This window comes from Astatotilapia calliptera, chromosome 15, assembly GCF_900246225.1.
Source record: "Astatotilapia calliptera chromosome 15, fAstCal1.2, whole genome shotgun sequence".
NCBI classification, from domain to species: Eukaryota; Metazoa; Chordata; class Actinopteri; order Cichliformes; family Cichlidae; genus Astatotilapia; species Astatotilapia calliptera.
In genome coordinates, this window is record NC_039316.1 from 38,485,727 (window position 1) to 38,511,476 (window position 25,750).

Genomic DNA, 25,750 nt, shown 5'->3' on the forward strand with positions numbered 1-25,750 from the left:
TGAGTGATTCATATCCTTTACTGTACATGTGATGCAAAACCCTGCCTGAAACATCCTGCAGCAAAAGTTCATTCAAACAGACCTCAGATCAGCTGAGCAGCTGTTACAGAGTCCTGCAGGATTCAAACTCCCTGTTTGCTTCTTCAATCTGATGTGATCAAAGGAAGTTAAATAATACATGCAAAGATACACGTGTAACAGCTCAGCTGTTACACTGTCACTTTATATGTCAGCTGTCAGAATCTTTAAAAAAAGGTACAATTATACTCAAACACAAAACAAATACCATTTACAGTTGTAGCCCCACCCACTTCAACCCCACCCTGCAAATCTCTAACAGGCTAGATAAATAGAAGCAAAATGTTCATGTTCTTACAGAAGCGTATAGATATAAATCAAATATACAGTTACATGCGTTCACCGTGACTGCTAGTTATCCAGTGTGTTCCGTCTGGCAAGAAGCTTTAAACACCTGTGCTCAGGTAAACGTGGCATCCAGCTGTGACACATCTGTCCAACGGAAAACTCGTGCTTTAACTGAATGGTTTAAAGAGGAACCAAATCACAAACTGAAATTCAAATCCAAAATATATGTTTTGTGACTGACAGTCTGAAACTGCAGGTTTGATATTTCCTTTTTAATGATTCATTACTTCCCATGTAACCATGTGAAAACCCGGGTGAGTGGTCTGAATTGAAGGGAATGATTTGATGCATAAATGCAAATATATTTTTTATCTAAATAAAATATGGGACAGCGATTAGACAGACTGTTGAATTTATGAGATGGTAAGCTTGTGATCAGCATGTCCATCCATTCATCAGTTTTCATCAATTGTGGGAGCAGTGTTGGTTACAGCTGTGGTTCCTCTTTAAAAAAGAAAAGCCCTTCAGGAACAAATGTGCTCCTCTTCATAATCTAGGATTTTGTATGGTGGCTGAGACAGAACACAAAGCAGAGACCTTTAGGCAGCTGTAAACACCACAGTTTACTGCTTAATGAGACTTTACTGCATCTCTTCACGTTTCTTCTTAAAGTGCTTTAAAATGAGATTCTTTTAACTCAGTTCTGAAAAGAATTGAGTCAAAAGAATCAAAAGATAGCTAAATCACATACCAGATATATGCATTGCTTCAACATATTAATGTTATTTACAAATTTGATATATAATGACGTTCATCCAGCCTGGTGTGCTGCAGACATAATTAGCTTCTTTTAAAATAAAAGATTTGATCCTAAAATCAGCAGGGCGTCTGTGTGGGTGATTTAACCGCTGAGAATCAAAGCTGTGAGATATTAGCTTTAGTTATCTTCCAGACATGATGCTGTGATGCAGGTTTGCTGTTTGCAAAGTGAAAACGTCTCGATAAAGTAGAGACTGGACTGGTTTTATGTGAAGCGGTTCACTGTGGACTGAGCTCTCTGCTGAGAAACAACTGGAGGCGGATTCAACTGTAGATGATGTCATTCAGATGCAGTTAAGCATCCTTCTTTCACTTTCAGAAGCACAGTGAGAGAATACTGCATCATTCACCTTACACTAATGGATGCAGCTTACGAACCAAGCTTGCTAGTGTCAGCTGATACATGAGCTATCCACCCTCTCATCTATTCAAAAAACCAACGTCGTGTCCATTCTTCATATGCAGTACAAGAAAACTGCTTGCCTGCAGTGAGACAAGGAACGAATGCAGAAAACAATGAAGTAAGAGGCATCCCGGCTTGGACATCTTGGCAAGGCTCTCCATGATTTTTCGGAGATCGTGGCCTTGCTATCAGATGCTGATAAACAACATCTGAAGCAGCCAGTTCATCGCGAGCCTGTAGCTCCTGACCAGCCTCACTCAGTGATTAAGCAAACAAATGAATTGCTCTGTGTGAGCATATGTGCGGTCAGTTAAGAGGAATTTCCTGCACTGGCTCGTGATAAATTCAGGACTTGTTGACTAATGAGCTGTGGTGTCGTGAGTGGACATTGGACACATCAAACAAAATGTTTGAGAAACCGCTCGGTAGCCAATGTAGTGTTCTTACAAACTCCTCTAACATCTCCAAAACCTCACAGCGATTAACTACTGTGGAACCAGCAAACAGTATAATGTTTCCTGCTAGGTAGCATACACTGTTGGCTGGCTTAAAGTCCTTGCTTGTGTTTTCTCAGACTTTCTGTTGGTTCTGTCTTGGCCACCATAACTTTAAGTGTAAATGTAAATTGGATCTTTCTTGTCTCATCTCATTTTCTTTCCAGATCTGCATCTTTTCATTTCATTTTGGAAGCCCCTGTACAAAAAGAGGTAGAACGTGTGGTTTTAGATCGGATGAAAGGGGTTTATTTTCCACGAAGGTCAAATTTGGTATATTTGGGAGCTTAAACACTGAACATGTTTCTTAGCGAGTCGAGCAGTAAAATTGTTAGTAATAACTTGTCTAAAACCAAACTACAGTATGTACAGTGCAAATAAGATCGCATCGTCACTGCTGATAAAGTGTAAACAACACAACGTTTTACGAGAAGATCACAAACACGAGTTACTTACCTGAACGCTACACACTGGAGGAACTCTATTTACTCATACAGCTGCGTAATCACGGCAGCGGGTGTCGGCGGTAAATAGTAAAAAGGATTAAAAAACTCAGAGTTTTACAGCAACATGAAAGTCTGAAGCGTCTGAGCGCGCATGCTAAAAAAAGGGATGCAGAAGAAGAAGAAAAAGCCGAGAAATGAAGCTGCGCTCTCTCTCCTTGTCCATGAATAAAGAGCATCCGTTCATGCAGGTGAGCGCCAAGTCATTGTGTACGTTTAATAAAATACAATCAGTCTCTGTCCTGAGCATCACAGGAAAAGTCCGCTTTCTGCGTCAGGAGAAGAAGAAGCCCAAACATAATACTCAAGTCTCAGTTTGTCCCAGAGCAGGACTTAAAGGAAAAGATCAGCATGGATTTCAGTTTCATGTTTTTGTGTTAAGTATGGAGGAAATTCCACCTACACCTGCCAACAGACAGAAAGCATGAACATTAAACCTGGGATAGGATAGAAATAATTGATTATTGCCTCTTTGTGGAAATTGAACGAATTCCTTTTTCTTTTCAATTAGATTGTTAAATGTTTAGCTGCAGTAAAGGTCGGCCTGCGGTGCCACTCAGTTAGGGAATCCATACATTATCTGAATGTTGGACTTGAACTTGATTTTGTTAAACCCAAGCTGTGGTGCAAATCTAAATCACAGCAGGCACAATCACAATCTAGGCCCACAAACAGTCAGCTCTTTGCCAGATCTCACCCAAATGTTACCACAGAAACGCTAAAGAAAAGAAACAGAGTCAAAATTTGATCCTAATTCCTCAGGTACCGGATACATTCATCAAGCCCACATGATAGCAGTCCAAGTCTGTTTACGAGATCTGGGCTGTTAAGTCTGAAGGTGGTGGAAAGTGGACTTAAAGCTAGCTGCTTCTTTATTGCCAGTATTATGCTATGCTAAGCTAACTGTAGGACATGTGAGTCATAGTCAAATTTAGCAAAAGTGTTTGGTGCAAAATGTTGTAATGTCCCTTTAATGTGGGAGTCTGCAAAGACCAAAATAAATGTTTGCAGCAAAAATGAAGCACTTTTTTCCTCCCTGAAGAAAACCTGTCGTTTATTTCTCCGGCGATTAACCTCTTTGATGTTAGATGCAGATTTTGTAGGTGAATCTGGGTTATTAAAAACTCTGTATTAATAAACTGCTCAGTCAATAACTGCATTTAGTTGCAGTAATCCAGAAACTTTCTGGGTGTTAGTTTTTACTTTTCTAATGTGTGCTCCATTAAAGTTTACTTTGAACGCCACAGTGGCCTATTTCTGAAGTTTCCCCAAATCTCTACAACTGAGATAGTAAGTGCAGAGTTAGCAGAGTTAAAAATACTCCTCAATTCATCCTGTCAGAAATGAGCTATTCATCCGTCCCCCACACCCCCACCCAAAAAACACTTTCTTCAAATCTGCTAACTTCTGTAAGCCTGACACTAGGTAAGCATATACTGCCTGTAGCAGATGAAAACATAAAGATTTTGAACATTAAAAAATAATACATTTAAAAAGAAATACAAAAAACAGCAGAAAACAGTTTTGAGTTCTGAGTTTTTTGCATATATGGATAACTTTTACATACGTTCACCTTTTTATTTGAAATGTTAGCCATGTTTAATATTAACAGCTCAAACTGTAACATATTACAGAAAATAACAAAAAATAAGAACTTAAAAAATAATAGCTCCCTTTTGATACCGGTTGTAAGTAAGAAGGTGTGATAACAGACGCCATCGTCCAGTGTCACTGATCGAGTGCTTCATTTTGGTTGTAAACACACACGTCACTGGTTCATTTCTGTGGTAAGACAAATAAATTGTAGCTCTTACGAGTTATTTTATTATTCGAATTTTTTCCAAATATGTTGAGTCTTTGCAAAAATATATTGAGTCTTGCTGATGTGCTGAATAATTCAGAGCTACTTGATGAAGTGCTGTAGTGGGTGAGCTAAATGCTAACACACCCTCCGGTCCAAATGTGCACGGCCTTGATAACTGCTCCCCAGCATGCTGGTTATTTGTCACTGACTTAGCTTAACACGTCCACTGTCTCAGTGAAAATGAGCAAACAAGCTCGACAGTGCTGCTGAGATTGAAGTGCTTAACAGACAATTCACATTTATTACATTTCTTGTGTTTTTAGTCAACCCTCACATAAACGAGTGCTGATGGGGGAAATTATTTTTACTTCTCCTAAATAATCGAAGGCCTTTATACTTTTATACTAAAAAACAGAAGATAAAACACCTGCCCATCTTCAGAAATGTCCAGCGACCCCTCCATGAATCCGTATCTGTTAGCATGTAAGCCAAAGAGATCCCAGACGTGTGGTGATGCGGGTTAAATGTGAGCTGCAGATTTTGGGTTTACTGTAATTTGGTCCAAATAAGTTCATTTAGCTGCTGAAAGCTGAACGTTTTTTACTTCTGTGTGAAACTGAAGCAGAGTCGAGAATTTTTTAAATTTTGCCATGTGATCACTGGCAGTGGGTGGTCTTACTGGTAGGCTCCGCCCCAGATGTGAAGCCATTGCTGAGGTTGTTGGGACTCGGGGGTGAGCCCAGTGTGGGTGTGGCCCCAACTCTGGGGGTTGGCTCTATGACAGAGCAGCTTTTCTGCGGCGGCCGGGGTTGGACCAGCATGCTTTTAGGGATTACAGATACTTGTCGCAGCCCATCAGCGCGCAGTGGCGGTCTGGTGGGGATGGGCCCTGCGGGTGTGACATCAGAGCTGGGTAGTTTGGAGCTGTGTGGAGGAGAGGGGCTGAGGGCGTTTGGGTCAGCAGACTTCGATTCAACTTCCTGTGGCAACTGCTGGTCAGGAGGTGGAGCCTCTTTGTCTTTTTGGGTGGAGCATGCAGACTCAGGAGGCGGGTCCTGCTGCATGCTGCTCTGCCTGGAAGCCCCTGAACCTGGAATGTCACAGCTGTCTGTGCGACGCCGCGAACCTTCATGCATCCGACTTGTGGCCACGACAGCTTTCATGGCCGCCTGTCAGCACACAGAACAGTGAGTGAGCATTCAGGATCTTTTAAAAGTCTTTAAAGCAGATTTGTCAACTATGTTGAGTTGATATTTGCTTTCAGCTTCCTCTTCCCTGTTAAATATGTTTCTCTATTACCCTGTCCTGTAATTTCAATAAATTCAAAATGCCATGTAGAAAAAATATGATTTTGTTACCAACTGCCCGCTCGAATGTAAATCCTGTGATTGTTGAATTTACATTTTTATGCTGCACCCAGGCTCACCAGAGCCAGCTTTACTAAGATCTTTACTGACCTCATTCATGAAGTTTGAATCATCTGAAAGCCAACTCTTGGTGGGTGGAATCTGGAGCCCCGGTGAAGTTTCACCTGCAGTTTAACTAGTCTATGTGTGTGTATATAAAAGTTTAGGCCACATAGTATACAGGTGCAGATGCTCTGAGCAGATTTCATTTTGGGCTTTATGTACAAGAGTCATTCCCTAGTTTATCTCCCAAAATGTCAACTCAAATCTTAAAATGACAGAAAAGTCTTCTATGACCTTTGATGCCCACAAAACCAATCACTGTGAAATGAAACTATGACAAAGGACCAGCCTTAAGTTTGCGTCGAGCGTTGAACTCCTGTAGTTTCCTCTGGGTAGTATCCATATGAGAGAACCGGGCAGCTTTGCCCAGCACCCAGGGGTGCTGCAGGGCCTCCCGGACACTGAGGCGCTTGTGAGGGTCGAGGACAATCAGCTTACTGACCTGCGGACAAATCAGACAGGACAAACCGAGGCCTTCAAACAAGTCCAAGTCCAATCTATGAATAAATGTTAAGATTCAAGATGTAGAATCAGGCTCATGTGAATTATCAAGTCATTCACTTCATTCTGAATTCAAATCACACCAAGAAATGGATCTTTAGTCATCCAGAGGTAAAGGCCAAGACAATTTAGTGTGTCAAGTCATTCCATAAATCTCAATATCATTTCAAACAAGTCTCCACTCAAGTCAAGTCTAGTTTTAGTTTAGCATAAGCTTTAGTCGTGTTAGTCGACACCAACCAAAGATCCAACACGTACCAAGCCGTCCAAAAACAGCATCACAAATATACATCCAAGTCCAAAGTGATTCCAGACAAGTTAATATAAAGTGTGAAGTCCCAGTGATGTCACCAATCCCAGTCAATGCCCAGTATAAAGTCTTTCAGGTCAGTTTAAGTTTCTACTACGCTGTCCTGGGCAGCGAGAGTTTAAAACATGTCTGAGAGCTTTAAAATAAAGTGTGAGGTCCTGCACTTCTTCACATTTAACATAAATAATAATGTCAAATCATTGGTGTAACTCACCAGATCCTTAGCATTGAGGGAGACCTCGTCCCACCACGGAGAAACAAACTCATAGTCACAGTTGAGGATGCGACTATACATGTACTGATCCCCTCTTGGGTCGAAGAAGGGCTCAAACCCACAGAGTCTGGGGAAACAAACCAAAGGAAAGAGTCTAGGAAAGGACGCTTATTTTGCCACATCCCTTCTAGATGAGAAACCACAGCAGTGTGTCGGTCTCAGATCCATTTGAAGGCAGCATTAAAAGCTTAATTGCTGTCTGAGGAAAGCAGATAAACAGGATGCAGACTTTCACATTATGTCATTGTGTTAAATGGCTGTCATGAATCAGATGGGCCATAAAACTTATATACTGATGAGAGTGAGTCAGCGATGAATATTTTAGTATATATGTGTGAGTGTACGCTTGGACTGGCAGCAAGGTGTTAATGGACTCACAGGATGTAGAGGATCACGCCCACCGACCACATGTCCACCTCAGGGCCGTAGGCATTTCCCCGCAGGATCTCTGGAGCTGCAAGCAGAGGAGTCTGTTAGACAGCAGATGGCTGACAGAAGCTCTAACAGAGAGTTTTTGAAATCCCACAGAGAACACGCCACAGGGAACGCCTTACTGCCCACTCGCATATATCACTGCAACGCAGGTGAATAAACACATCTACTACTGATACTACACCTACTACAGCAACATCTACAGACACCATCCAGAGCGTCAGCTGCCATATCGTCACCACTTTAACTTTCCCCACACCTCAAAGTGCTGCTCATTGGCTGTTACTACACCACCAAGTCCTGCTGCTGTGCCATGTCGTATCACTGAGATTAAAGGTCCCACACTATGCTGGAGTGTTTGAGTCTTCCTCAAACACGATGTGCTGCTGTGGGAGAGACACCATCCAGTCATTCTGTGTTTGGTCCTAAAAATCTGGTGTTTAAACAGAAATCCTCTCTGGATGGTGTTACATGTCCAGTACTACCGTGAGCAACGCTGCAGTCGTTTTTGAGGATGTACTAATTAACTGACAACATTGTCAAAAATAGAAGCATCCTGCTCAGAGCAATGCTGAAAAATAATTTTAACGTTGTAACTTCTCATTATCTGGTTGTCCTTCAGCCTTCAGCCGATTAGAAGGATCACAGTGAAAATTGAGAATTTTCACATGACACTCGTAGCACTTCTCCATCACTCTTCTCTCATTCACTCGTTTATGCTTCTTTGCAGTAGTTTGTGTTGTCCTGTTTGTTGTTTCTGTGAGCTGAGTCTTATTTTTGCCATCGACTGTTTGCTCTGAGCCCGGGCTGGTCGCAGCAGATGGCAGCCCCACCCTGAGCCTTTTTCTGCTGGAAGTTTCTTCCTATTAAAAGGCAAATTTTTCTCTCTCTGATTGCCAAGTGCTGTTTATATCGGATCATTTGACTATTTTGTGCTGTAGGCTTTCAACCTACAGTACAAAGGACTTTGAGATGACTACTGTTGTGTGATTGGAGGCCATATAGATAAGAATACAGTGAGCTTAAGTGAATGTGGTATTCATAGCTACGCTACACACTACACGCTAAGTTTGGTACTCACCGCAATACCCCGGAGTACCGCAGACTGTCTTCATGGTCACCTGGTCATCTACGATTTTTGAAAGACCAAAGTCAGCTGTAAAAGAAGAGAATATTTTCTTTCATTCAGACTGAAGCGAGATAAAAACCTTGTAATGCATTTGTTTTGTTCAGTTTCCTGTTTCTATATTAAGAGAAATGAGGGGGTGAAGCAGTGGAGGTGGAGGAAAATGTGTTTTTCTGCAGGCAAGTCTCTGAACTAAAGGAAGGTGTTGGTGGAGAAGAGTTTCACTCGAAAGGAACGGAGGCTTCCATCTGTATCTGTTAGCCGAGGGCTCGCTGGCCATCTGGACGCAGGAGCTCCTCCAAAAATGAACCAAATTCTGAGCCAACAATATGTTTCTGTGAGTTTTTACCTCTCGGACTAAACAAGCTCGAAATATGATGCAGTCACAAGTTTAATGCCTCAAATGCAGCCAAAGACACTGAAGGTTGAGCTGTATGCAAAACCTCAGTTTAAGACTGATGCTAAATCTGTATGCAAATGTTTGGGCTCTCACAGCAAACTCCAGTGTTCATGCATATTTTCAGGGCCACAAGACGACCACGGTTTGTGGTTATTTTAAGAATGCTGATTTTTATTTTACATACAGTATAAGCACAATAGGAGCTGACATAATTGAGATGATAGGAGCAGATTTGAAAACAGTCTTTAGGGCAGTTACTGACATGTTATTTGCAAATGTTTAAAATTGAAGTAAACAAAGCAATAATTTCCTGTTGTTATGAGCCAGGAAACGAGTTTTGTTTTACTTTCATGTGTTTTAGATCATCGATGTCTCATCACAGTCATACTCGGCATTTCCAAACTGCACTGTTTCACCACTGATGATAACAGACAGCGTGGTCGATAATAACAGAAAAATATTTTCCACAACTTGTGTTGGAACATGATAAACTTGTCATTTCATTCTGTTGTATTCAGATGTGGAGGGTATGTAGAAAGTTTGTTACCTATCTTCAGCGGAGCATCCAGAGACAGGTCGGCGTACAGCAGATTCTCTGGTTTAAGGTCACGATGCACAACACCGTTCTCATGTAAATACTAAAGCACAGAGAAGAAAAGCATGAAAAACGTGGGAAAGATGATCCAGTTGTTGCCTCATCAAGCGGAAACTTCCTGGACTGAAAAATGAAGCCAGAGCTTAAGTGCATTTACTCTAATGGCCACTTGAAGCTTGAGGCTGGTCCAAAAGCGAGTCAGTCCCCATGGACTCCCAATTTAAAATCCCCAACTTTGCAGCAAAAATAAACACGTTTCTAGCATTAGAACTGGAATAGAGCCCAATATCAAAACTTTATCAAGGCGTAGTTTGCATCACAGGGCCATGGCCTCATCTCTTGACTATTCTTGTGGTGATGGTGCCTTTTACAGCATTTTAGTGCAATTATCTGGTAAATAACAAAACGGTGTACTGTTGATTATTCTAAAGGACCAGGTTTTTTTTGTATGTTATTTACAAATAAAGACAAGCAATCTAGCTGAAAGGGTGTTTTTCTTGTTTCCACAGACGCGCTCTTGTTTTTCTTTCCACAGTGACACACAGTGCTTGTTCATAGGGCGATCTTTGATTGTTGGGATTACCTCTGTATCATTATAGGGTCTTTACCCTGCAATATAAAGCATCTCAGGGTAAATGTTGTTGTGATTTGGCACTATATAAATGAAATTAAATAGATTATAACAGCTAGATGTGCTTTGTTGCTTGGTTTGGAGACAGTGGCACTTTAAAAAGACAGGAAACTAAGCTGGAGGTGGCTACGGTGAAGATTTTCCAAAGAGCTGGATGGACAGCATTAGGAATGAGTACATCAGAGGAACAGCTCAGGTTGAGCAGCAAAGATGTGCGTAGGAGAGATGGTTTATATATTGGACAAAGGATGTTGAAGATTGAGCTGCCAAACAGGAGGAAAAGAGCCACAGAGAAGGTTCACGTTACGGCTTGATGTTGAATCACAAAATCAGTTGCTGACATTGTGAGGAAGTCAAAGAGCCTCCTTCATGCTGGTGAAGGTGTGGGGTTGTAATTCAGAACAGGCAGACGGGCTCTGTGTCGTTTTCCACTTCTGCTTTTAAATATGGATTTCTTTTTATATTTTGTTTCTAACTTCAAACACAACCTTGTAGGGTCTTTACTCAGATGCTGAGAATCTGCTGTTAAAGCTGTTGCTGTGTTCAGGGGCTGCGGGATGTTTCTGTGCTACAGATTAATGCCACTCACATCACATACAACAAATACAACAGTACTGTAATCCTGCCCCCCCCCCCCCCCCCCCCCCCCCACACACACACACACACACACATAAAGGGGCGTATGTTTCTCTTGTAGATGTAGGTCAGCTGTGGTCAGTGTGTGCGAGTGTGTGCGTGCGTTAATCCTCTCTGGTTTTAATCTGTTCAGCAGCAGGATGGAAGCAGCTGTTACATAAGAGACCTGCAGCCACTGCACGCTGCTGCCATGTGCAACAACACTGATACCAGCAACACCTGCAACTAAATCAACCACGGCTACAGCAACTCCTGCAACTAAACAGGGTAATTTATGCAATTAATAATGTCACTTGCTATATATATAAATTACTGTAACTATGCCAACCACTGCAACTCATGCCGTACCTCCTACTAGACATGTCAATTACTGGCACTAAAACAAACCTGGTAACTACAGCAACGTATGTGACTTTAAATTAGCCAGCTATGTAACCAAGCAACCCAAAACACTTGCAGCTAAATCTAATCTATTGCTACAGCAGTAAGCCTGGTACCAAAAATCGCAAATCCTGCCAAAGCAGCAACACCTGCAAGTAAACATGGTTAATATCAAAATTAATTAAAACCTTGCAAATATAGCAACAACTTCTGCAGCTAAACCAACAAACAAACAACCTCCTCCCACAGCTAAACATGGTCGTTACCACAACTCATTCAACCTTTGCAACTACAGCAATACCTCCAACTGAGCCATGCTCAGAAACTATATATATATATATATATATATATATATATATATATATATATATATATATATATATATATATATATATATATATATATATATATATATATACATATCTCCCTCCATCCACAGGTCCCTCATCCTGAACCCCCTCAGTGAGATCATTAACAAGACTGGCTACGGATACCGACTACGGAACGGAGCAGTTGTCAGCCACCTCCTGTACATTGATGACATCAAGCTGTATGCCAAGAGTGAACGAGACATCGATTCACTGATCCACACTACCAGGCTATACAGCAATGACATTGGAATGTCGTTCGGACTGGAGAAGTGTAGTCGGATGGTATCAAAGAGAGGGAAGGTAGTCAGAACTGAGGGGATTGAACTACCAGAAGGCAACATTGCAGACATAGAGGACAGTTACAAGTACCTGGGGATCCCGCAGGCGAATGGGAACCATGAAGAGGCCGCTAGAAAGGCTGCAACCACCAAGTACCTGCAGAGGGTCAGGCAAGTCCTGAGGAGTCAGCTGAATGGTAAGAACAAGATCCGGGCCATCAACACGTACGCCCTGCCCGTGATCAGGTACCCTGCTGGGGTAATAGGCTGGCCAAAGGAGGAGATAGAAGCCACTGACATAAAGACAAGAAAGCTCCTTACCATGCATGGAGGGTTTCACCCCAAGTCCAGCACCCTGAGGCTGTACGCTAAGCGGAAGGAAGGGGGCCGGGGACTGGTGAGTGTCAGCACCACAGTCCAGGATGAGACAAGGAACATCCAAGAATACATTGGGAAGATGGCCCCAACTGACCGAGTGCTCAGTGAATACCTCAGGCAGCAGAAACCCAAGAAAGAGGAGGGAGACGAGGAACCATCATGGAAGGACAGGCCCCTGCACGGTATGTACCACCGGCAGATAGAGGAGGTGGCTGATATCCAGAAATCCTACCAGTGGCTGGACAAAGCTGGACTGAAAGACAGCACAGAGGCACTAATCATGGCAGCACAAGAACAAGCTCTGAGTACAAGATCCATAGAGGCTGGGGTCTATCACACCAGGCAAGACCCCAGGTGCAGGCTGTGTAAAGATGCCCCAGAGACAATCCAGCACATAACAGCAGGGTGCAAGATGCTAGCAGGCAAGGCATACATGGAACGCCATAACCAAGTGGCCGGCATAGTGTACAGGAACATCTGTGCGAGTATAACCTGGAAGTCCCGAGGTCAAAATGGGAGATGCCCCCAAGGGTGGTGGAGAATGACCGAGCTAAGATCCTGTGGGACTTTCAGATACAGACGGACAAAATGGTGGTGGCTAACCAACCGGACATAGTGGTGGTAGACAAACAGAAGAAGACGGCCGTAGTGATCGATGTAGCGGTTCCGAATGACAGCAATATCAGGAAGAAGGAACACGAGAAGCTGGAGGAATACCAAGGGCTCAGAGAAGAGCTCGAGAGGATGTGGAGGGTGAAGGTAACGGTGGTCCCCGTGGTAATCGGAGCACTAGGTGCGGTGACTCCCAAGCTAGGCGAGTGGCTCCAGCAGATCCCGGGAATAACATCGGAGATCTCTGTCCAGAAGAGCGCAGTCCTGGGAACAGCTAAGATACTGCGCAGGACCCTCAAGCTCCCAGGCCTCTGGTAGAGGACCCGAGCTTGAAGGATAAACCGCCCGCAGGGGCGTGCTGGGTGTTTTATATATATATATATATATATATATATATATATATATTAGGGGTGCAACGATATTCGTATCGATATTGAACCGTTCGATACAGTGCTTTCGGTTCGGTACGCATATGTATCGAACAATACAACATTTGTAATTTATTTTATCAACTTTCCTTCTGACGATGCTGTCTGTGTTGAGCGCTCAGTGAATCTGCGTTCGACTACTCCGCCTAGGCTGCACTGTCGAGCGCAGATCCACTGAGCGCTCAACACAGACAGCATAATCAGAAGGAAGAGCGCCGGGCACCTCCCCCACCCTCCCCCACCCTCATTCAGATCTGGCGTTTGGAATTATTTTGGTTTTCATGTGACGTATGACCCTGAAGGTAAGCGCGTCATGGACTAAAGTAAAACCGTATGTTGGATGTGCCATGCAATGCTCAATTACATGGGTGGGAACTAGTGTGTTAGCGCAGTTAGCTCGTTAACATGTTGGCCGTCTAGCCCCACGCACGGGGCGATCGGCGGTAGCTCGTTAACGGAGATTTGCCGTGTTGTGGCGTTAAGGTCATTTCAACGAGATTAACCTGAAAGCACTAGTGGGAACACAACGAATATGACTGCACATTTACGCCGACATCATCCTAGTGCAAAGACAAAAACAACAAGCATGCTACTAACTTTAGCCGAGTCATTTAGACAGCTGTTAGCACATGATTCTCCTTATGCTGCTGAGAATATAGCCCAGAAGAAGCGGATAGTATAGCTTTTATTTTGGAAAGAGCCATTTCTCTGTAATAAACTCTCTTTTCCAAAGATGAGTGATTCCTCAATCAGATACAGGGCTTGCAATATCGCTAGCCCGACGTCCCGGAGCTAGCAATTTTTTCAGTCGGGCTACCAAAATCTATCTCTGCCCTGCCCGTCGGGCTTTTGTAGGAAGGAAAAATATATGTCAATGCTTTTGCATTCTTTCAGAAATGTAGCTGGGTAATTATGTCATTGGCATCGGTGAGCCACTGTCAATATGTGACATATTGAAATCGCGTTTGAATTTGCGCTTGTTTTTTGCTTTCACTTTGCAATCGTGCAAACTGTGTATAGAGAGCGACAGCACTGATCTGTGAGTGATGATAATTTGTGCACCAATTCCTCTGACATCGTCTTATTAATCGTTAGCTTACTATGCAAACATGACAAGTGAAATCTCCCGCAGCAAGCTTAAACATGTGAGAGGTTGATCGCGCAGAGAATCGCTGAGCTTATGTGAGTGCGTGTGTAAAAGCAGCAGGATATATATTTTAGTTCTGCTGAGCCAAATAAGACAGGTCAGGGTGAAGAAGTGACAGCCAAAGAAAAGCTTACCGCAAAACGGAAAAGTTATGACAAATCAGACTATAAGGCAAAAAGAAAGTGCAGCTTTATGGTTTCATGGACAAAATAATTTCTGTGGCTGCAATATGACGAGCTAAATAACCAGGGCTGCACATAAGTGGTCCGCAGGTGCGCATTCGCTGTCAAAATAAAAAACACGCACAAGGGTTAGGGTTAAATTTAAAAACTGTACTTTTGAGTTAAAATATATATTTATAATTTTAATAAATGACAAATTAAAAAGGCATGAACATTTTTTTGTATCGAAAAAATATCGAACCGTGACACCAAAGTATCGAACCGAACCGAACCGTGAATTTTGTGTATCGTTGCACCCCCTATATATATATATATGTATATGTATATGTATGTCTAGTGGGCTACTGGAACAAGAAGGCAAGGGACGAAAAAAGGAGGAGATAGAAGCCACTGACATAAAGACAAGAAAGCTCCTTACCATGCATGGAGGGTTTCACCCCAAGTCCAGCACCCTGAGGCTGTACGCTAAGCGGAAGGAAGGGGGCCGGGGACTGGTGAGTGTCAGCACCACAGTCCAGGATGAGACAAGGAACATCCAAGAATACATTGGGAAGATGGCCCCAACTGACCGAGTGCTCAGTGAATACCTCAGGCAGCAGAAACCCAAGAAAGAGGAGGGAGACGAGGAACCATCATGGAAGGACAGGCCCCTGCACGGTATGTACCACCGGCAGATAGAGGAGGTGATAGGTACCAGTGGCTGGACAAAGCTGGACTGAAAGACAGCACAGAGGCACTAATCATGGCGGCACAAGAACAAGCTCTGAGTACAAGATCCATAGAGGCTGGGGTCTATCACACCAGGCAAGACCACATGTGCAGGCTGTGTAAAGATGCCCCAGAGACAATCCAGCACATAACAGCAGGGTGCAAGATGCTAGCAGGCAAGGCATACATGGAACGCCATAACCAAGTGGCCGGCATAGTGTACAGGAACATCTGTGCCGAGTATAACCTGGAAGTCCCGAGGTCAAAATGGGAGATGCCCCCAAGGGTGGTGGAGAATGACCGAGCTAAGATCCTGTGGGACTTCCAGATACAGACGGACAAAATGGTGGTGGCTAACCAACCGGACATAGTGGTGGTAGACAAACAGAAGAAGACGGCCGTAGTGATCGATGTAGCGGTTCCGAATGACAGCAATATCAGGAAGAAGGAACACGAGAAGCTGGAGAAATACCAAGGGCTCAGAGAAGAGCTCGAGAGGATGTGGAGGGTGAAGGTAACGGTGGTCCCCGTGGTAATCGGAGCACTAGGTGCGGTGACTCCCAAGCTAGGCGAGTGGCTCCAGCAGATCCCGGGAATAACATCGGAGATCTCTGTCCAGAAGAGCGCAGTCCTGGGAACAGCTAAGATACTGCGCAGGACCCTCAAGCTCCCAGGCCTCTGGTAGAGGACCCGAGCTTGAAGGATAAACCGCCCGTAGGGGCGTGCTGGGTGTTTAAAATTATCTCAACAGTATGTTTATATATCAACAGTATAAACACATCAACACCTGTGTTGGGTCCCCTGAGTTTGCCTTGACAGGCAGACACGCCTCTCAGCCTGAGTGTGTTTTGCATTATGCTTACAGAAAGAACCGCAGCTGCAACAAAAAGCTTCAGACGATCATCAAAAGATTGGGATGTCTCATGCTGGCGATAATGACATGTTATTATGATTCACTCGCTTCTTTAATCAGCTCATTCTGTGTGTCTGTGTTCAGTACAGTGTTGTATAAGCATGTCAGTGAATGCTTCTTGGTTTTGTATTAAGCATAGCACGCTGACCTTTAAATATGATTTCTTTGCCACTTCAACATTTGATCAAATCTGTTGAGAAACAGGAAGATTGTGATTCATCAGTTGGAGGAGGGCTCACGCCTACACGAGGAAAAAAATCCTCTTCTGAATGGCAAGATAGCAGACTCCTGTTAGAGCCGTATAATGTTTCTGTGCTAATGAAATGTCACATCTAGTTCTTTCAGATAAATATCAGCTTAATACGTTTCTAGTCAGCCTGTGACCAAAAAAAACGGTAAATTAGCTCCATCAGATGAGGATAAAAGCCCAACACCTTTGACAGTGTTGATTTAATTTTACATACATTGCCTCTACGGATTTGACGACCTGCTCTCCATGAAACCTTTCAGATCTATAAACAGACTGTTTAAAGCTGAGGTTTGGTGTGAGGCTGCACAGGCTGAGCAGAGCTGGTGGGGGCGAGCAGTAATCTAATGAGCAGAGGGGTGGATGGAGGTAAATGATCCACAGACAGCAGAGACGCTGCAGCTGATTGATCAGAAGCAGAAAACCCAGACAGAGCTCAGGTTCCCAGACCTTCTTCCATTTTAAGCCTTAAAATAACAGCAATTACTGCATGTCAAAAGAAGCTAAACGTGGAAACTACTGCAACTGAATTAACGACTACATCAAAAGAAGCACCTGCAACCAAACATGGCAATTGATGCGACACTGTAACTAAACATAGCAACCACATCAAACAAACAAACTAGTGGAATGACAGAAGCTGGAAATAAATATGGCAACTACTGCAAAATAATGCAGCCAAACAACTACGCGTCAACGGAGGAAACTGCAACTAAACATAGCAACTGCTGCAACCACACCAAGCAGTTACGAAGTATAAAGTATAGCAACACCAGCCAAATAGATCAAATTGAGCCTCAATGCCAGCTGTCAGCAGCTACTCTAAATAAACCTGCGACTACTGAAAATGTGATTAAGCATCACTACTGTGCAACTAAACCAATTACTGTAGTATCAGCAGCACCTGCAGCACGGAAGCTACTGCAACCAAACAACAACCATGAAACCAGCTACTGCAGTGGCAGCAAGACCTACAGCTACACAAGGAATCCACTCCAACTAAGCCAACCAATTTAAGCAACACATGTAACCAAACACAGGTCAAAAAATAAGCCTCTCCTGCAAGTACATCAACTACTGTAACAAAGGCAGCACCAGGGATTAAACATGGGAAGTACAGCAACTAAACCAAACAGCAGCTAAAGCTTTGCTTTTAAATTAATAACAGCAGCATTTGGGCCTGTAAGGGTTATTTATAGGCAAAGAGTCTGTTTTTGTAATTCCTCTCAGGATTTCTGTAGTTCCTCTCATTGCTCGTAGCCTGTAGAGGCCTTTGTTTCCACAATAATTCAATTTTTTATTACAATTTAATAAAACGTTGTCAAAGTCAAACCAGACACTGAATACAGCATCTTACCGCCACAGCCTCCAGAATCTGCTTGATGACATGAGCGGCATCTCTCTCACTGTAGTAACCACGTTCCACAATCCTGGAAACAAAAATACAGTCAAAGATAAAATGACATGAAAATCAAGAGCAGCATCTCTTTATCTGTTCTCTGATTGGTTACACTTTACTAATGTACGTGTTTGTCTGGTTCGGTGTTCCAACAGAGATGTTGGAACAAGCTGTTAGTTCTTTCATTCTCTTTGACTTTTGCATCTCAGTTTGGAAGTCTCAGGACAAAATGAGCAAACCGCTGTAGCTGTAGCTGTTGTAGCCTGTAAAAATGGCAACTTATGCAGTCAAAACAACCACATCACATTACACCAACAACGCCACCGAAACACAGCAACACCTGCTTCAACTAAACATGTTAATTTATGTAAATGACCAATCGCTGACACGGAAACTTCAGTAACACCTCCAGTAAACATGACAAGTTCTTTAATAACAGCATGAGTAACTTAACACAGGGGCCTCTGTGCCCAAACATAGAACTTCAGTTACAGAAACGTCTGTAACCGGACACAGCAACTCCTAAAACCCCCAAAGTACAGCAACATCTAACCATGGCAACCACTGCAACTACAGGAAAACTGCCAAGTTAAGTGATTGGTTCATTAGCAGGAATTGTGCTCTTAACTATAGCAACCAAACATCACAACTTTTGCAGCAAAACCAGCCTCTGCCACTACAGCCACACTGCCAACCCTGAACAAAACCATATACCAAAAATAGACGATTGCAACTTTCGCTACTCCACCAATCACAACAGCTGCTGCAGCAAATCTAAACACACCAACTCAACATCTGTAACTAAACATAACAACAAAATGGATCGAGCCAAACTCCACTATTCACCATCTCGATCAACACCTGCAACTGACCAACCAACACAACTGATGCAGCATGTGCAACCACTGATGATACAGCAATGCATATACCTACACACACCACTGAAACTAATGTAACAAATGCAGCACAGCAACTACTGCCATTACAACTGCACAACAGCTACTGTAACTGAACTGCAGACTACAGCCCAACTTGTAATCAAAGATTTCTCAAACTAAGCCAACCAGTGATACTTTCAATTAAACACAAAAACTACAGCAATGTCAGTAGGACAGCTAAAGCAGCTAATGTGAGTGTGTACGTACCGGTCAAAGAGCTCTCCTCCAGTCACCAACTCCAGCACCAGAGCAATGTCTGTGTCTGTCTCAAAGATCTCCTTCAGCTGGATCTGAGCCACAGGAAAGCACAAGAAGCCAGAAATATATTAAAAATGCATGAGCGAGTACTGAGAGTCATATATGTAAATAACAATGTCCATATAAAAATAGAACTTCTGTGGGACTGTTGTTATTTGCTCAAATTACTGGTAATTGAATAATTCACTGTAAGAGTGCAAAAATGTCCAGTTTTGTCAAAGCCATTGGTGTTCCTCAGTGACACATGAAGATGTCGTATAGAATAGCATCCTGGGTTTGGTTGTGTCATTCCCAACTCTAATGTGAACGATATAAGCACAATCTTTTCCTAAACCCTTTCAGGATTTTAAGTGTCTGAACCTGCTAATTATCTATCAGTGTAAAACCTAAACCTAACCTAACTAAGCACTTTATAGAACCTAATCTTAACCAAGTTGTTCCTATTCATCCATCCCTACATCCAATAATTCATTTCAGGGTGGATTAGATGTTAATTAATACAACTTAATCCCAGCCTAGGCCTGTAAACCTTTTCAAGGATCCTTCAGAGCCTAAACCCAGCCTTTAAAGCCTAAGTAGCTTTTAGTGCCAAAGCCTAACCACCAGGTAAACAACAGGCACTAACTGAAACTGCACTAATAGTGAAGGCAAAACCAACTGATTCTGCCTCTGGTACATAAACACTCAATATCACTTAAAACATGCTTGAGAAGAGCAAACACTTTGAAGTATTTTTGAACTTTCCAAGCAGGAACATAGTAACGAGATTTTTTTCATGTTTCCAGTCATCATTGTCCCAGATTCAACAAATAAAGAAACAAACATGAAACAGACAATAGACAGTTCAATACTTAAAGTACAATAAAAAAAGCACACACATCACGTACTTTGATGTGGTGCAGTTTATCGACCTGCTTTTAAAATAGTACTAAGAAAAGAAAAACAGAACTGATGCGTCAGTCTTGTCTTAAATAAAATATTAGAATACATGCTATAGCTTGCATACTTGGTAGATGAACTCTGGGCCATGCTCAGACTGAAATAAAGTTGAATCTAAATTCTTACAAGCTCATAAACAAGTGTTTTAGCTCACATTAAAGGGTCGTGTTTAAAATCAGTGATACAAAGAAAAGAGAGATTTATGGGGAAAATTTTAGAGTCGACTGAAAATAAGAGAGATTATTCAGTCACACCAGACCAGGTGAACATGAACAATAAAAATGAACTGATTTATTCTGCATATTATAAATTAAGTCATTAATTCATGTCCTGGCAGAACCCGAAGTGTCTGTTTTGGTGTTTTCTTCCATATTTTCATATTTTGCACTTATTTCAACTATTTGTGACTCACATGAATGGACCAAGAATAATTCCTCAAAGTTGTCCGCTGGACATTCTGGACTTTGTTTACACTAATTCGATTAGATGTGTGGTCATCTAATCGAATCACTTCATCACTAAATCACTTTAAGCATATTTGCACTGCACAAGACACAAATGTGGACACTGGACATTTTTATATATATATATATATATATATATAATTTTTTTTTTTCTTCATACATTCTTATATATTTCTATACTGTGTATTTGTGTATTGTGTATTTTGTTGTACAGTTATTTTATTTTCAACTTTAATTTTTATATTTTATCTTATTCCTTCCCAGTTAAATTTACCCTTTTTAATTTTCATATTTATTTCTTATTCATAGCCTTTTCTTTTTTTCTTTAGGTCACGAGCAGTTGTGTAAGCATTTCACTGCATATCGTACCGTGTATGACTGTATGTGACAAATAAAATTTGAATTTGAATTTGATTTGAAAGTTCACAACTCTACAACGCTTTTATCCAACGACATTAAAAGCTGGAGGAAAGTTTTGATTAAGTAATACATATAAATATTCTACGAGTGACCTGACTTGAACTAGACCGCTCACAGTCTGGGAGCTTATTGGCTGTCATCTGATAGATCATTTGGGGTCTAGTGGATCTCTGGGCTAAGACTTCCATTTCCACCCATCAAATAATTCTTTACAAATGCAGGTCCACGTTTAAGTTTCTGATGGTTTTGAAAATGCATTTCAGAAAAACGTTTACCTGTTTGCAGCCAAATGGAACCAAGGCTGGGTCCAAGAACAACCCAATTCCCACAGACTCCCTTAAACAAGCATCGTTACAGCTCGGCACAAAACCTAGTTTAGGCACTCAACCCTCTTTTCCATTCAGTTTAGTTTCATTTAGATAGTGCCAAACCACTCAAAGTGCTCTATAATGTAGGGTAAAGACCCTACAGTTATAGAGAGAAAACCCCAATAACATATATCGCATATACTTACAATGTTTGGGTGAGAAAGACGCAGCAGAACGCCGATTTCAGTGCGAACAATTTTCTTGTCAATCTGCAACAGAAGAAACATTATCAGAATGGACGGATTTACCCTTATAAGTCAAAATATAACAAATGTCTTCTGCTGAAACAGTGTTACCCTACAGATTTTTGAAGGTTTCCTGTATATCACAAAGATATTAGCAGCAGATCCGTCCGGGACGTTGGATTGGTAGCCACCAAGAATCAGAAGAACCCCATCAAACACAGTTTGGCAAACCAACACTTTGGCTCCTAGACTTTGACTTGCACTGTTCTAACTGGACAGTCTACGTTATTTTCTTCATCATTTCTTGCTAATAATGTTTCGACTCATCTGTGCACATGTTATATATTGTTGGACTGCTAAAGTCTCCATCATGCTGGTTCACTGACCGTTTTCTTGAGGACTTTGACAGCGTAGGGCTTCTGGGTCTGTTTCTCCTCACAGCGATACACAATAGAAGTCGCTCCTCTGGAAGGAAACACAAAACAGTTAAACCTGAACACTGCAAAGACCTGTGTGTACAACATGGAAACCAGTCTGAGCTACTGAAAAGGAGGAACTGAGATTCTTTAATTGGAGCCAAACAGGCACTTGAACTAAGTACTAAAATTTAGTTTCATTTTCAGGAAACACTGATAATTATTCTACTGTATGAATGACACAACATTTAGACTTTTTACTGGTTCCTGCTGGTACTTAAATGTTGGTGCAGTGAAAAAAACCCAAGAAACTAGTGTTTGTTCCACTGAAGGGCATTCAGACATGTTCCACTAGACCGAGGTAGGCAACTCCAGGCCTCGAGGGCCGGTGTCCTGCAGGTTTTAGATCTCACCCTGGGTCAACACACCTGAATCACATGATGAGCTCATTAACAGGCCTCTGGAGAAGTTCAAGCCATGCTGAGGAAGTAATTTAGCCATTTGAATCAGCTGTGTTGGATCAAGGACACATCTAAAACCTGCAGGACACCGGCCCTCGAGGCCTGGAGTTGGACACCCCTGCACTAGACTATACGACGGAGAATTAGGGCCACATTAAGAAAAAAAAAATGAATGTCCATTTTTATATTAAAGTCAAAATTTCAAGATTAATTTGAAATGCGGAGATTACAGTTGTCATGTAAAGCCAAACATCTGCCATGGCTCCTGTTCCCTCTACAAAATGCCTCGTGTGGATGAGTTAGTGAAACAAATTGATCGTTGTGTCTTGTTATACCGCATACATCCTCTTTATTGCACGAGGGTGTAACCATCAATATTCTCACAGCTGTCCACTGCCAGCCATTTCAACTCTTCCAGGTTTGTGTGGGGTTTTCTTTCTTTACAACCCCCACCACACTGTTCTTGTGCTAAAAGAGAAATAATTTCTCTTTTCAAAATAATTTCCTTAATTTTGAAGTACAATTTCACGACCTCATCTACACGAGGCTTTTTATAGAACTACAGCAGCTGTGGCAGCTCCACATTTTACACATCTCACACATTTCTCTCAAAATAGTATTTTTAAACCAATTAACATAGAGGCCTCGAATCTGTAGGTACTTTTGGTCCTACAAGAGGAAGTCCTTGTGTTTGAAACATGCACAACGGGTTCATCCATCCAATAATGCCCCAGCAGATTCTGCAATAGAATCTGGTAGTATGAAACTCAACTTATCTGTTACTCAAATTAAAAAGGTTTAGATAAGGTTTAACAGCTGGTGGACGTATACAAAAAAAATCAAGTTGAGTTTTTATTTGAGATGTTTTATTCCCATCTTTTCTGTTATGAGTGTGCTTTTTTCTTTTCACACCTGCCTGTTAAAGTTAGACTTAAGTTAGATTATAGCTGGAACAGAGTTGGGTTTCAGTTAGGATTAGAGTAAGATTACTTAAGGGTAAGTCCAATTAAGACATGGGATCACAACCACAACTCTGTGTGTATGTGTGTGTGTGGTTAGGGATCTGGTATTCTGCCGGGACAGATGGAGGAAACAGATCCATCTGAGAAGCAACCACAGACTCTCTCTCTCTCTCTCTCTCTCGCTCTCTCACACACACAGTCCTGGCTGGTCTCCATGGCAACAGGACACCTGGTAATAGAACTGGTGGCGGCATGCTCACACGTGTGATTTCACTGCTGACATCATTTTCATCATTTTCTGCAGATCTGCTGTCAGTGTTGTGGGTGTTGGTGTTTGCTGAGATAACAACAAACACAGTGTGTAAATACACACAGTCCACCGCACGCTGTAAACATTCAAACAACGAACAAACTGCCCGAGCTCCAAACAGTCTGCAGGTCTCTTTCACGACTCATCTTTGTTGTCTTTTAGCTCAAATTCCATGTTTGCTCTGACTTTTTATGGTTTTTAAACATGAGCCACCCAGACTGGCAGACACTGAAGCGTCAGAGCATCTGGAGCAAAAGCACAGCAGTATAAATGTACAGGATTAAAACTGCTGCAGTCAAAGTAGAGACGTGTAAGCTAAATGTACTTTAAGCAACCGAAGTACTTATTGATCAATGCAAGACATTTGAATGTATTTATTTCTATGTTGTCATTTTTTATGTTTCAAAATATCCACATCAATACTGACTTGAAAACCTGGAAGATATTAATATGATTTATTAATAAAAATCTGTAAAGTGTTCAAATATATTAATAAAATGTTTGACAAACTGTATTGTAAATTGTTCAAAAAAACTTGTATCGGCAAATGGAAATAATTCCCCTATCATCAAAAAGTAAGTATGAAATTGGATAGATGCCAGTACAATATTCCAATTTACCACCTAGATAGAGCTAAAAGCTAAATAACCAAATCAAATACTAGTCTTAAAAATGCAAAACCTCTTTGATAAAAAATATACCTCATTTTGAAAATCATTACAAATATGTATAGATACATACACCAGATAGATAGATTATACGCGTGCACCAAGCACGTGATGCAGCTGTGTTTTACTGTTATCAATATTTTTAACAACCTTCACTTAAATCTGCTTAAAGTGGCGCAGTCTGAAATCTTATATTGGTTACACAACGTGAATGTGCAGACAGCAAGATGCTGCGCATAAAACACATTTTCACTCTGTGATTACACAAGAAGACAAAGATTGCTGACAACATTTTGACACCAAAGCTCAAGCTTCGTTTTCTTGCTTCGGTGTTTCCCGTTAAATTCCAACAGGAACCAGTATTTAACCGGTACCTCATTCAAATGAGTAACTCTGTAATCCACGGGATGGATTATAAAGTGTGGCCAAAGTTAATCCTGAAGGATCACATGGACCCCTCATGCAGGCAACTTTGGCCCAATGAAGTGTCCATATGAACTCATCGGTTTTCCCCTGCCCCCCCATAATGTGGTCCAGACCTGCCCAGCTCCGAGCTCAGGGTGTAGAATTCCTCCACAGTCCCGTCCCGCCTTGATCCGTCCACCCAGAACTCCACCGGCTCCGAACCAGGCCGGGACGTCGGCATGATGATAGCAGACCTCCCCCAAACCAGCACCAAGAAGACTGGGACCGAGTCAAAGATCACACCAGTTCCGGGACCGGTTCAGACCGGGCCAGATGTGACCCGATCAGAACCAGGAACAGAGTAATCCCGATCAGATCTCAGATTTAAATCCAGCTCGGTAAAACCCAGATTAGAGTCACGGAGGGGGGATGATTCATGATCCTGATGGGCTTTAATCCAGACCAGCAGGGGGAGGAGGAGGAGGGGGATCCGCCTGCTCCTTCAAACTCTCAATCAGGACCGTTTATCTGTGAGGAAAGGGCAAAAACTAAAAGAAGAAAACAAATACACCGAACCCCCGGTGATGAGCACGGCTCTTTAATCCAGACTGAAGCTGGAGCCGGGATCCAGACGCTCCAGGTCCAGATGTGTCGCAGCTTCCATCGGGCCCTAAAAACCTCTCAGACGTCGGATCAGCTCAGTCCATCACCATCCTCCCGGGTTTAGGCTTAGTACCTCCGTGTTTTCACTGGCAGAAACGGACCGTCCGTCTCTCCGGAGCGCAGCAGCCTCCCTCCGGAGATGCAGCCCACAGAGCCACCACAGCAACACCGAAGAGCGGGTACGTGTCGGGAAACAGACTGCGAACACCGGGGTGAGTAGGTGGAGGGTGTCAGCGTTCGATGCTCAGGGGTCTGATTCCCGGGTAGGGCTGCTCCAGATGTCTGATGGATCTGCGGAGGGAGAGAGATGCTGCTGTAATCTCACAGCCCCGCCCCACCGCCACCCCGCAGACCAATCACAGCCCCGCGGGGGAGCCGAGTCGCACTCCTATTGGACCACCATCCTCTCAGTCACCGAAGTTCTGTCAGCAGCCTAAATACAGAAATAACCTAAATACATAAATGTACATTAGCGTGACATGTGGA

At 42.5% G+C, this 25,750-nt stretch overlaps 1 protein-coding gene across 1 annotated transcript; it reads right to left on the bottom strand.

The window, feature by feature from the left end:
• si:ch73-60h1.1 (calcium/calmodulin-dependent protein kinase type IV) lies at positions 1–25,750 on the bottom strand. The gene is made up of 11 exons (XM_026194884.1): positions 24,736–25,750; positions 21,766–21,844; positions 21,341–21,403; positions 18,953–19,035; positions 17,766–17,838; positions 9,449–9,539; positions 8,457–8,531; positions 7,322–7,397; positions 6,884–7,010; positions 6,148–6,300; positions 1–5,558 (listed from the first exon to the last, which is right to left on the bottom strand). The coding sequence occupies exons 1-11, from the start codon at positions 24,840–24,842 to the stop codon at positions 5,046–5,048; spliced, it is 1,440 nt and encodes a 479-aa protein (XP_026050669.1). The 5' UTR covers positions 24,843–25,750; the 3' UTR covers positions 1–5,045.

Coding starts and splice junctions, on each gene's coding strand:
- si:ch73-60h1.1 (XM_026194884.1), bottom strand. CDS start 24,842: ATGCCGACGTCCCGGCCTGGTTCGGAGCCGGTGGAGTTCTGGGTGGAC. Junction 8,532..9,448: donor GGATGCTCCGCTGAAGATAG/GTAACAAACTTT, acceptor CTTCTTTTACAG/CTGACTTTGGTCTTTCAAAA. Junction 5,559..6,147: donor ACGCTCGACGCAAACTTAAG/GCTGGTCCTTTG, acceptor GTGTGCTGACAG/GCGGCCATGAAAGCTGTCGT.